A 12,449-nucleotide genomic window follows, 5' to 3' on the forward strand; every position below is an offset into this window, starting at 1 on the left:
TGTCAACAAGGAAGGCATCCTCAACTTTACCCAGTTTGACGTTTAAACTAGTCACAAGAGCAGGCAGAAATTAATAGCAGCCATTAGTTGAACTGTTGGCTTCTTTCCGCTCTGGTACACTGTCTGTATAGGAGGAGACGGATATTAACATCCGTTGGTTAGTTATTGTCATAGCAGTCTGGTTAACTATGGGCCGTTTGCCAGTGACCTCAACCTAATTTTCACTGCTGTGAATGCAGTGCTGCGCCTATATGACATTCCGTGTATTTTTGTTTCCCCTTTTACCTCCTTTTTCTTGGCTAGAACCTTCGGAAAATGGAAGGTGAGACTCGGGGGGACCCCGTTAAAGACCTGGATGAGCTGCAAAATGCTGATTGGGTAAGAAGAGTATTTACTTACCACACAATGCCCCACTATATTTAATTCTGTGACCATGTGTTGGTAATCGCATAACTTCTGTGTGCATGTTTTCTGATCACAACTGCAGCAGTCATTGCGTTAATTTGTTTATTTTTTGGTTCCCTACCAGGCACGGTTTTGGGTGCAGGTGATGCGAGATCTTCGGGATGGTGTTAAGTTGAAGAAGGTTCAGGAGCGTCAGTACAACCCACTGCCCATCGAATACCAGCTCACACCATATGAAATGCTGATGGATGACATTCGCTCCAAACGCTACAAGCTGAGAAAAGTCATGGTAAGGATTTTACTAGCCTGCACAGGTCTGCCATAAGCATATATTTGTGTTTAGCAATTTTCTCTGTTTGGATTAAACAAGACCCAAATATTACAATGACAGGATTGTTTTACTTTACAGCTAACACTTGTTTCCTACATTTTAATTAGATGCGTATCTTCGTCTTTAAAATATTTATCATGGCTGTTTCATAGTAGCTTCACGCGGTCATGATCCACATCAAATGTAACGATATCATTGCAGGTGAATGGAGACATCCCACCAAAGTTAAAGAAGAGTGCACATGAGATCATTCTTGAATTCATCAGGTCACGACCACCTCTCAACCCTGTGAGTAGTACACAACTCGATGCCAGTAATCTGTCAGAAAATACGTCCCCCATAGTTGCACAATAGTGTTCAGTTCTCATGTGTTTTCAACAGTGTGAAATTTCAGTTTGGCAGCATTTAGAGAATGACTGAGTCGATAATTACTGCTCACATTCAACCCAGTTATGAAAAGTCAAGTAGCACTTGGTGCAAATGAAATTTTGGTACAGTTGTTGGTACACTGGCATTCACAGTAATGCCAAATGACAGGGTGTGAATGATGGGGGAATATAAAGGCACATGCAAGTTCATCACTTTGTTAACAATTACCACCATGTGATGACGAACAGAAAAGCTAGATGTCTTGATGCAATTACAAAACATGCACCCTTTCTGGTGGTGTGAGATGAAAAATCTCATTTTGGTCTCCATAGTGGTGGCAGAGGATGGCTCACTTGTGTTTTTTGTCATGACAGGTCGCAGCCCGTAAACTGAAACCCCACCCACCACGTCCCCGGAGCCTCCACGAGCGCCTGCTGGAGGACATCAAAGCTGAACGGAAGCTCAGGCCAGTCTCACCGGACATGATCCGCAGAAGCCGCCTTGGTAAGCAGCTGACTCTCATGGACGTAACTCACATCATTTATTTATTCAAATTACAAAATAAAAACCATTAAACGTGAGTTAATCATTCTTAACCAAATCCATCATGATTACTCTAACAGCCCTAATACTACATTTGTCTGTTCACTTAATCAGAAGTGTCAGTGTTTAAACAAGGATCACTTTGACTCCAGCTGTGAGCCTTCATGTGCTTTCTAGACATACAGACTACTAAAGTAACTGTTGTGGTTACTGACAAACGTTCTCTTGAACTGATAAGTTCTTTGGTTAAAACGTAATTGACATTCCTCCTCATATAATTCCAGTATGTATAGTTAATGTTGCTCTTTATTGTTACTTTTCTGCACTGGAAGTAGATAATCTTTTAGGTATACAGCCGTCCTGATTAGATATCATGTTACAAACCATATAAGGCTTTAATCTGATAAAACCAGCAAAGATTTTGTCAGACTAAGTCTATACCATACCGTGCTTCAATGCAGTTTGCACAAGACTCCTTTTGTTAGGGGATTTGGGAGGGTAACATGCAGTAATTTTTGCATAGTCACACGGATGGGAGGTTATACAGGTTCTCTCTTAAAACAAACAAACAAAAAAAAAGTTTTATAATGTTAGATTTTCAGAATGTGTTTTATAAACTGATTTGACTTCATCCATTTTAACTCTCATGGGTTTCCTTTTCTCCTATTTGCTTCCATTTCTCTTTTCTCCCCAAACATGGGGATATGTCAGTCATGCGACCTCTTAGCATGTCGTACAGTTTTGACTCATCAGGTAAAGTTTTACGCCACCTATTGTGTTCCTATTGTTGTACCTTGTGTTTCATTCCAGGCTGTTTTTAGAGTTAGCACCTGATTTAAACACATTTCACAATTTTTTAATTTCATGCTCATGTTGTACAAGCATGTGTGTACATGCCAGAGATGCTCACAAGTCTTCCACGTCAAGTCCCTCTTGGTTATAATGTTGTACCACCTGTTGCGTTAAAGCCAGGCTGCTTATAAGACTACATAGCTATAAGGAATAGTGTAACTGTAACCTGTTTTTTACTTACAGAGCACAACCATGTAATGTGCAATGCAATTAATGACAGCTCATTAACAACTGTAAGTCAACCCCCAGACTCCCAAGCCAGTGTAACGTTATGACTAAATAAAACTGTAACATTGCATGATCAACAATAAAACCTGTAACCTGTTTGCAGCCAACGTTAATAATTAACGTGATGGCAGCCAGCGGGACGTAAATGATTAGGTTAATCGACCACCACAAGTTTGGGAAGCAAAAAACGCTCATCCATCGTTTCATAACGTACGACAGTCGGAGGTAACCTCCCGTAGGCCGTAGCTAAATCAAGAAGCAAACTAACGTTAGATGGCCAATGCTGAGCTAAACATGTTTACTAACCTCAGGTTGCTAACCTATTTTGCATTCAGCGCTCTGTTTGGGCCTTGTTGTATGGAGTTTTAAAGCCACAGTTTATGATGAATGGCACAGCAGCTGCCGCTGTTTGTTGTCCTCTCACGTGTGGCCATGCGCAGCAGATACGTAGCAGGCCTATGTTTTACGTAGGTAAGTTATAGATGACACAGGGAGGGGAATAACGGCAAGCTCATCAGACGTTTCCTAAAAATAAACATTGTTCCTGTGTCCCGCACCTCGAGGACGAGTCTGAAGTCGAGTCTGAAGTCACTGTGTGTGCCACTTAAGTCGTACTCAAGTCCGAGTCTCAACCTCGAGTCCCCATCTCTGGTACACACTATTGTCACTTACTGGCTGTTGTGATACAGACACTTTCTGTACCCGAGGACGCAGTGCAGCCTCAGACTGTGTGAAATGGTTACCTTGGTTGTTTTGCAAGGTCTTTGTTAGTAGGTAGAATTAAAACCTACAGCTCTACTTTAGGCATGGATAACAGTGCCCTGGATATAGTACTCACTCACAGGAGAACTGTCTGTGGTCAAGGTAGTGAGAGAGAGCCATTGAGCCAGAGCCAGAGCCAGTAGGGTGAGATTACAGATCATCACTTCGCCTCTGCAGCCAATCTGCCCTGTTTGTCACCCTAATCCCCTCTCACTGTGGAATATGAAGAATTGCATAACACTGGTGTCAGCAGCCTATAAATTGAATGGCAGATGATGGTCTGAATGGAGCACTACAGTTTCACAGGATGGCCATAATCTGGATGGTTGTATGAGAATAACCTTTTGCACTGTGGCTGCACTCATTGTCTTTCTCTGCTTCCCTGGCACTTCCTTTCACTTACCTCTCCCTCTGTGCGATGTGGCAGAGTATATCCTACAACTACACAGTATCCCTGTAATTCACACCTGTTGTGATAGATGCTTTTTGTCCTCCCTGTGGTACCAGTCTGTTGTTGAAATACTCATGTGTATTGTCCTGTTGAAGGTCATGTTCCCTTAATTCCTCTACAGGTGCAGGCAAAAGCATCAGCACTCCTCAAGACTTGTTCCGCAGCTCAGGTAAAGCACTCATGAAGTAATGTCTCCTGGGTGTCTCTTTTTTTTGTGGGTTTTTTTGGCCTTTTGTCACAAAATACCTTTAATAATTGTCAGTACAGTGCCCTTCATTTAGATGAAATGATAGAGGAGAAAAATCTGTAATAAGTATATTGTCTGGGCTTATCTTGAACACCATCTGGTTTGCGTATTCGGACTCTTTGGTATCACATGGTAACAATACAAAGACACCCAAAGTTTAAACAGGAGGCATGATGGCCAGCTGTTAAGAGATAGCGTGATAATTTATGGTTCACTTGTAATACGACACTGTTCGTAACCAAAATCATGTCTTTCACCCGCAGACACTCCTGATGCTCTCAGGAAGTTGGCTCTCAGCACGCAGTCTCTGGCCAGTGGCACCACAGGACCCAATCAAAGTGGACTGCAGCCCCTTAGTCAGAGGAAGAGACTGCTCAGAGCGCCCACGTTGGCTGAGCTTGACAGCTCCGAGTCTGATGTAAGATATCCGCCTCTTATTGGCTTATAAAATGATCACTTCCCTAATCCTATTCCGATTCAGCTGCTTGAAAAATGTTGATATTGCAACCCTATGTTTTCACCAGAAGAAAGTCTATATCTATCTATCTATCTATCATTTTTTTTATATAAATATTTTTATTCGTCTATTGTCCTTGCACAGCTAGTTAACTTTACAAAATGAATGAAAATTACTGCAATAACTGAGTAATTTGTGTTTTTATGTCTAAAGAGACGAATCGGCCACAAAATTATAAGTCAAATTCTCCAAACATTTAAATTGAGGGCTGCATAAACTGATTTACCTGAGGCTCTTCAAAGTGTTGAAATTCTCTTCGAAGATGACCAATTTGTTAATATTTCGTTAGGACATTGGACTGGATTTTATTTAGCCTTGAAATTTAAGTAAAAAGTCATTTAAAGCTATTAGTATCATGTGACTCAATTTGTGCTTTGACTGACAGGAGGAGCCCACACGGAGCAGCTCCAGTATGTCCACGTCTTTGATGGAGGACACATCACCAGAGTCTGTCATAGGAAAGAAGGCTATGAGCTCACCTGGAACATACTGTAATATATTAAATTCATCTTTTTTAACCCCTACAAGAATATCTAAGTTGTTCACACTAAAAGTTATGTTGTCAAATCTTCATAATGTTCACTCTTTAGCAGTATTTTCATCAATAAATTTGTTTTTTTTGGCCCGTGTCTCCAGCTCCTCCACAGTTCCTGCCTGTCTCTGCCACCCCACAGCCAGACAAGCGTCAGTCTCCGCAGAGGCGGCACTCCATCGAGAAGGAGGCCCCCACTAGTGTCCGCCCCTTTGCGCCTCCATCCAGACAGAGCTCCAAGTCTTTGGTGCGTAAATGATAGAAGCTAGTTCTACTGGATTATTAATCAAGGGCTGTATAAATGAATGAAGGCTGATGGCAGATCTTTAAAATGCCTCTGGGCTTTATAAACATTGCATTAGACATAACAGATTTTACCATGCTAATTACAAATACACTTACATGGTTAGATGTTTAAACTAAGGTTGTATGTCATGTTCTTTGTTGGTGTAACTAAGATTATTCTCCTTAAATGTCACCATTATCAAGATCTTTAAATGTAAATAAAAAAAAGCCTGCATAGTGATACAATATGACTATATGAAGAGGAAAATCTGCTAAGAGTAAAGTATAGGCATACATACAAATTTCAGCTCATACACGGACGTTACAATGTGAATGAATCTACCAACAACACTGGATATACAATATATATCTGTTGAATTTACTCCCGTCCTGTGACTGCTCACTTGTTTACCATGAGGTCACTGGTTCTCTGAGTAACTCTGTGCTGGTCGTATGATTCTAGTGAGATTGACGGATGTAATTGAAACCACAGGACAGGCTGCTGTATAGAGCAGCTTTAGATGGAATTGGTATATTCTCACCACTTGCTATTTTAGTGGCAGACCTCTGGCGCCAAACCAGGGGCCTGACTTTCAACCACTTGAAAGTCATCAGATCAGGAGAAATAAGCTTAAAACTCTGGAGAACACAGCTCTCCCGTGGATAGTTTTACATTTTACGTTTTACACTTCCACATTATTCTCAAAATTAGTGCCCATTTCTCATCTTCTCATCACCTGTTTTCATGATAAAATCAGTAATTTCTTTCAAGGCCATGTGTCTTTTCATTTTTTTTTTTTTTTTTTTTTCATTAAGGCACATGCTCAAACAAGCTTTGCCTTTCCTTTGTCGCAGTTCCCCTCCATTTCTGGTCAGACTCATGTTATATCTCATCTTAATGTTATAGCTCACGAAATGTTCACACTGCTCTGCTGCCTTATCCCAAAGACTTACTTGCAGTTATTTCCCATTTTATATAATGCTGCAGCTGATGGAGGAACCCAGCGCCAAGGTACTTAGTCAACCTTCTGTCTATGCATCACCACCAGTCTGTTTTAAAATTGAGTTTCATAATTTTTTTTTCTATGCTGGAATAGTAGAAAAACTGAGAGCGATTAAGAGAGATGCAGGGATGTGTAAGATGGAGGTCAGCACCATCAGTAGACACCAGCTGTGTCTGTGATGGAGCAGAAAGAATGAAACCATGAGATGAAGAAGGCTGCCCTCACAGTCAACTCCTCCTTTTGATGCTGTCAGATGATTTTTCTATCACTGGACTTCCTGTTTTGAAGTTCTGCTGTTTATTAATGAAGTTAAATTTCATGCAAGATGTGAGACAAAATAACAGTTAATTAATATTTTGAGATCATGTATGGAGAGAGTGAAGTAATGTATGAATGTTGCTGTTGGCTGTGAACAGGGCGTGACATTAACTTTTTCGCTCACTAGCCAATATGGCTAGTGGTTTTCCAAAGTTACTAGCCACACAGCATTTTCACTAGCCACATTTTTGTTGTTGGGAAATTACGTTTAATTTGATTATATATGATTAGTTGGTTGACTAAGACATGCTAAAACTTACTATCATTATCATTAGCTCTGAGGTTCTGTGAAAAGCTCCTTTTTTACATGTCTATTAAGATAAACGCATGAAAAGCGTGGCTTGCATTAGAAACAGTTTAAGTATCTATTTATAACAGCACTAAATTCTGTAATACAGAGTAGGAAAATGATCTGCATTAGAAACAAAGTGCAAAGAAGAACAAATTATTTTTGAGATCATACCATCAGGTTAAAAGCAGGTGGGAGGCTGACGGTCTGAGGGACTGTGACATATTCAACTTTTAGATTCTCGTTGGACAAAAGTCTGGATGTCACCCTCGCGAGAGAGGTGAGAGTGAGATGCGCCTGTTGTGTGGATTTACCCGCTATTTAAAAAAGCTTGCTTTGTCATGGCTGCAGCTGGTAAAGTGGATAATTAACGGCGGGCCAAAACAGCTTTGGTGCTACCGACAATCGGCTAGTTCAATCTCCACAGCGTCTTCTTGCTTACAGTGCCGTCGTTCAGTAGCGCGCAAGACAGTAGGCTTCACGAATGGACCAATGAGCAAACACTATATTTCATGGGAGTTGTAGTTTTTCACATTGCAATTTATTTCAGATGCATGTTGACAAAACTACAATTTTTCAACAAGCCAAAGTGGCTAGTGGGAGTGACTGTTACCCGCAACGTCTGAAATCCATCCGCATTTTGGCGGTGTTAATGTCAAGCCCTGGCTGTGATTAATGATGCAACTGGTACTCTCGACATCCTCCAATAGATTCATGTAAATTTGATGAAGCTTTCTGTATGTGATTAGCCTGTTGGAATATGAGATCCTGCTTCTATTTCAATGTCGTGTCCCCTCTGTCTGCTGGTCAGGTGGAAGCTGCCAGTGGCGCTCAGGGCACGGTATGTCACTGTTCCTGCATAGCATCAAAGGCACATAACACTGTGTGGGGAACTGTGTCGGAAAGCTGTAAAATTCAGTAGACGTATTTTTCGAGGAATGGGGACCTCGCGTCATGACCATTTGTGTGAATGGGAGATCTGAGGCATGTTGAAAATAACTCGGAAGGATAAAACTCAAATTTTCTAATAAAGGCCAACTGAAGGACGCTGAGAGTAAATGATTGGTGGAGACGTTCCTTGAGGCATTTTCACTTTTGTGGAGGTTAAAGTGTTTTAACAGTCTGCCAGCTATGTCACACATCTCCTTGTGAACACAGCTTGCACCATGATGGGGGTCCACTTGCAAATTGGTTGTGTGGAATATCCATTTATATGGAAAACAGTCACAGCGTAGTTACAATTGAGTAATGTTAAAATAAGCGAACACATAACATGCAAAAAAACAATTAAATGTTGAGATGGCTGACTTAAGTAAATAGAATAACGTAGAATAAGGTTAACCGATAACGCTGTGGACCCACCAACATGACTGATATGTCACATCACCAGCATGCTCTGTATTTCTGCTCATTGTTCATGTCAGTGGAATCATTATTTGTTGTTCACAGAGCAAAGACTGGTGTTTTCGCCTTCACCACCTCATCGCGTGCTTGTTCTGTGGTGTGCAGTGGGTGTCACTGTATTGCTTAAATTGTGCATTTAGCCACATTTAGTGACATGGTGTTTGTCTCAATGGCATCAGAAGCCATAACTTGTTGCTGTTGCACTTTTTTTGGGTTATCCATTTCCTAATCTATGTATGTGAGGGTAGTCTGTTGACCTTATGTGTTTTGTTTTGTTTTTCCCCTTTCAGGAGGAGTTCTGTTACCCAGCAGAGTGTCTTGCTCTGACAGTGGAGGAGGTGATGCACATCAGACAGGTTCTGGTCAAGGCTGAGCTGGAGAAGTTTCAGCAGTACAAAGACATCTACACCGCCCTAAAGAAAGGAAAGGTAGACTCCATGTGTAGAGTTTTTGTCACCCCAGTAATCGTTTTCCTCAATCATTTAAATGCAACAGATTATACCTTCCTCACCTTACCTTTCCTCTCCAGCTTTGCTTTGCATGTCGAACCAAGAGGTTCTCTCTCTTTACCTGGTCCTACACCTGCCAGTTCTGCAAAAGGTAAACCACTATTACTAGAACTGACTTTAAAGGTAAACTCCATAGCTTTACACATCAAATGGTTTACAATTATTGGGGAGGACTGCTGCATATGTGGGGGTAAATGAAGTTGTCTAAAGCCTTTTTTGGCTGCGGCAGGAGCATTATTTTTTAAAAATAACCTTTTGGCATATTTGCTGAAACTGTCACTGTATCCTGACAGTAGTACATGCGAAAGATAATAAGATAAGAGATGCCTTTTATTAATCCCGGCTCCACAATGAGCTTCTGGCTCATTTTGTTCGGTCCCACGGTGCTCGTATCTTCGAGTGGCAAAGAGGCAGGATGACAAACAGTGAGGAATAATTTTTTTTGGGGGGGGGGTGTCAGTGATGTAGCCTCTCATCCCACTGTCAGACTTTGTCACAGCTACCTCTGAAGCCTGGGGTGTCTTTTGAGAAGACGAGTCAAAGCAAGGGACCAGGGTCTTGGCGAGACTCTCGCCATGGAGAGTGAGCCCAACGTGGAATGAAGTTTCGCAGGGCAACAGGTTCCTAGTTATGGGTTTGGTGGGAGGGGTAAGAGCAGTAGAGCGAGACATGGAAGGTTTTGCATTGTTTAATTGTTACCAACTGCTTCTTTAACAGTTCATTTTTATGTTCTCCAGGCCTGTATGTTCCCAGTGCTCTAAAAAGGTAGGAAGCTGTTGACTTACATTTAACAGTTTTGAACACTCACTTTAGAATCTGTTGACACTCTTGACACCTGTTTGCTTCTCCATGAACACCAACAGGTGCTCCATAAACTGCACTGTATGAGCAGTTTTAAAAAATTTTTAAGTTGATACCAATTTTTACATCTATTTAACCTCAGATGCGGTTGCCATCGAAGCCCTACTCCACCATGCCCATCTATTCTTTGGGCCCCAGTGCTGTTGCTAAAGAAGAGGCAAGTGGAACATCTGCCCCTGCTGAACCAGAAAAGCACCCATTTGGGTCTGGACATAACCGGCACAGCCTACGCAGAAGTGTTTACAAGTACGTTACTGTAGAACTAATTTCTTTTTATAAACTGAGAAAATATGGTACCCATGTCATGCATTATCAGGTTAGTAGTTCATTATTTCCTCCTGTCAACAGGTTCTCAAAGCACAGCAGTAGTGGCAGCAAAGATGGGCGGTCACAGGATGAGCCAGAGCTGCCCAAGGAGCTTACTGAGGACTGGGTTACCATGGAGATCTGCGTAGACTGCAAAAAGTTCATCACAGAGATCATCTCCTCCAGCAAGCGCAGCTTATGCGTGGCCACCAAGCGTGCCCGACTCAATCGCAAAACCCAGTCTTTCTACATGTCATCGTCTAACTCGGTCAACTTCAGGCCCTCTGAGCGCACCATCAATGAGGTGTGAAAGGAGGATTGCCTTATGCACTTCTGTTCACACCTCTCCCAGAGCGTCTGCGTTCAATTTATAAAAAACAAAGACAAAAGCCCCTCTTATTCTAATTTTCACACGGACTGGTTTACTGTGATGATGAAGCCAGTCTATCCCATCCCAAAGTTAGTAAAGGTTATTATACTTTACCCTGTCTCAGGAAAAGTTGGCATGCTATTATTCGTCATGACAGGTCAGGACTCGACAGTAGCTGCCAGATAACAAAGGAGAGCCATGTTTCTGTAAGTCAGTGATAATTCAGGACACGGTGGGTGGATAAATTAAACTGCTGATGTTGCTATTGTGAACCAGGTAAGAGATTAGATGATACCGAAAGCCAAACATTGCACGTGTAAATAGTATAAAGGCCCATCCCTAATCTTAGCTATGAATACGTTTTCCAGTTCCTGTTTACTTCTAGCACTCAGGAAGAACAACAGATTGTCTTTTGACAGAAATGCACTCTAGATCTTGCTGTCAGGTCTGTTGGAGTAGATCTTTGCCACTCCCCACCCCCCTCTCTTATTCTTCCAGCAACAATTATGCCAAATGTTACATCATTCATTTTTTTTAGCCAGATAAAATGCATATTTACTATTCTCTCATGCTGTAGGGACGACACGTTGAGGGGTGAGAATAGTCAATTATTTTTCTGGGTGGGTTTTTGCTATTAGTTTTAATGTATATTCAATTCTGTGCCTGGTGCCAAAATGTAACTTTCTTTCTTTGAATGCCTTTTGTAGTTATGGACCTATTGTACATATGTGTGATTAAACTCAATGGACATTTTAGGGTGATCCAAGGTTTGGTTTCCTCGCCCTTCCTGTTCCAAGCTGGGCCTTTAGAAGCAAAGAAACGTTGGGTTTTGAATGTGTAAATGCTGTATATTTTAATTGTTCCAAATTTAATATAAAAAAACTCAACTAAGTAGGAGTATAATTTTACCAAGATTTCTGCCTCTGGAGTTTCTTTATTTGAAATTATTCTTTGAAACCTTTTATTACTGTTATTATGTTTGTGTCAATGTAATAAGATTTTATTTCTATTGTGTAGTTTATAAATTCCTCAATGTTAAGACTCTCTTCTAAATCACACTTTTATTGGACCAACTTATTGTTTATGTTGGGTTTTTGTCTTAATTAATAATAATTTAAGTCTTTGTTTTTCACCTCTTGGGGTCCAAGGTTCCTCATGAATGAATTTGTGTGAATGTCAGCAGGTTGTTTGTAAGAATGGAATAATGGCAAAAACTAAACACTCCAATGAGTTGAATGTAGGCAATTTTAAACTGTCATTTAATATGCTTTATGAACTTGTATTCCCTTTCAAAACACTCCTACACACACACACACACACACACACACACACACACACACACACACACACACACACACACACACACACATCCACACACATCCATGTAGCGTGTTTTGTGGCAGTTGTGACCAAATGAACACAAAGCCTAACCAGCCTGTTTAAAAAAAAAAAAAAAAAAAAAGAGGAAAAACGATGCCATGTTCCAGTGAAACCGTACACCTGACCAGTTTGATTTTAGACTTCTGTAAGGAATGTATGCATGCTGTACAGTGATTGGTTTGTTTTTATCAAAGAAATTATAATAAAATCATCATGATTCTTGCGTTTGACTCAAGTATCTCTTACAGAATTTAAGAGCCTGGTGTTAAATTTTGTTTCACAGGTGCAGTAATACAGAACACACAAGTGTAAGGTGATATTAGACAGCAGAGGGCGATAGCGGAACAATGTAGGAAATCTTTCTGTTGCACTTCACATCACCCTGTGTTCTTGAGGACATCGGGTGGTGGAAGGTGTGTGGTGCAGGCATTTTGGGTTCTGTCACTTTCATATTCAGAATTGATGCGTCCCATTAAGCTGATTTAG

The 12,449-nt window shown here is 41.0% G+C and overlaps 1 protein-coding gene across 3 annotated transcripts in view; it reads left to right on the top strand.

The window, feature by feature from the left end:
• Positions 1–12,186, top strand: part of spire1a (spire-type actin nucleation factor 1a) — a 31,291-nt gene extending 19,105 nt beyond the window's left edge. Inside the window, exons 5-19 of one of the 3 annotated variants that reach the window (XM_038724619.1) lie at positions 304–378; positions 530–694; positions 938–1,024; positions 1,480–1,609; positions 4,063–4,110; positions 4,452–4,606; positions 5,091–5,196; positions 5,342–5,484; positions 6,511–6,534; positions 7,945–7,974; positions 8,828–8,965; positions 9,067–9,137; positions 9,784–9,811; positions 9,990–10,153; positions 10,256–12,186. In XM_038724619.1, coding sequence (XP_038580547.1) covers positions 304–378; positions 530–694; positions 938–1,024; positions 1,480–1,609; positions 4,063–4,110; positions 4,452–4,606; positions 5,091–5,196; positions 5,342–5,484; positions 6,511–6,534; positions 7,945–7,974; positions 8,828–8,965; positions 9,067–9,137; positions 9,784–9,811; positions 9,990–10,153; positions 10,256–10,523 — 1,632 coding nt within the window. In that variant the 3' untranslated portion in view covers positions 10,524–12,186. The remainder of the gene's footprint in view (positions 1–303; positions 379–529; positions 695–937; positions 1,025–1,479; positions 1,610–4,062; positions 4,111–4,451; positions 4,607–5,090; positions 5,197–5,341; positions 5,485–6,510; positions 6,535–7,944; positions 7,975–8,827; positions 8,966–9,066; positions 9,138–9,783; positions 9,812–9,989; positions 10,154–10,255) is intronic. The other 2 variants (XM_038724620.1, XM_038724621.1) reach the window with 2 other exon arrangements.
• The last annotated feature ends 263 nt before the right edge of the window (positions 12,187–12,449 follow it).

The sequence above is a fragment of the Micropterus salmoides genome, unplaced genomic scaffold (assembly GCF_014851395.1).
Source record: "Micropterus salmoides isolate LMB-PRFRI ecotype aquatic unplaced genomic scaffold, ASM1485139v1 Ms_hic_scaffold_17, whole genome shotgun sequence".
In the NCBI taxonomy this organism is placed as follows: Eukaryota; Metazoa; Chordata; class Actinopteri; order Centrarchiformes; family Centrarchidae; genus Micropterus; species Micropterus salmoides.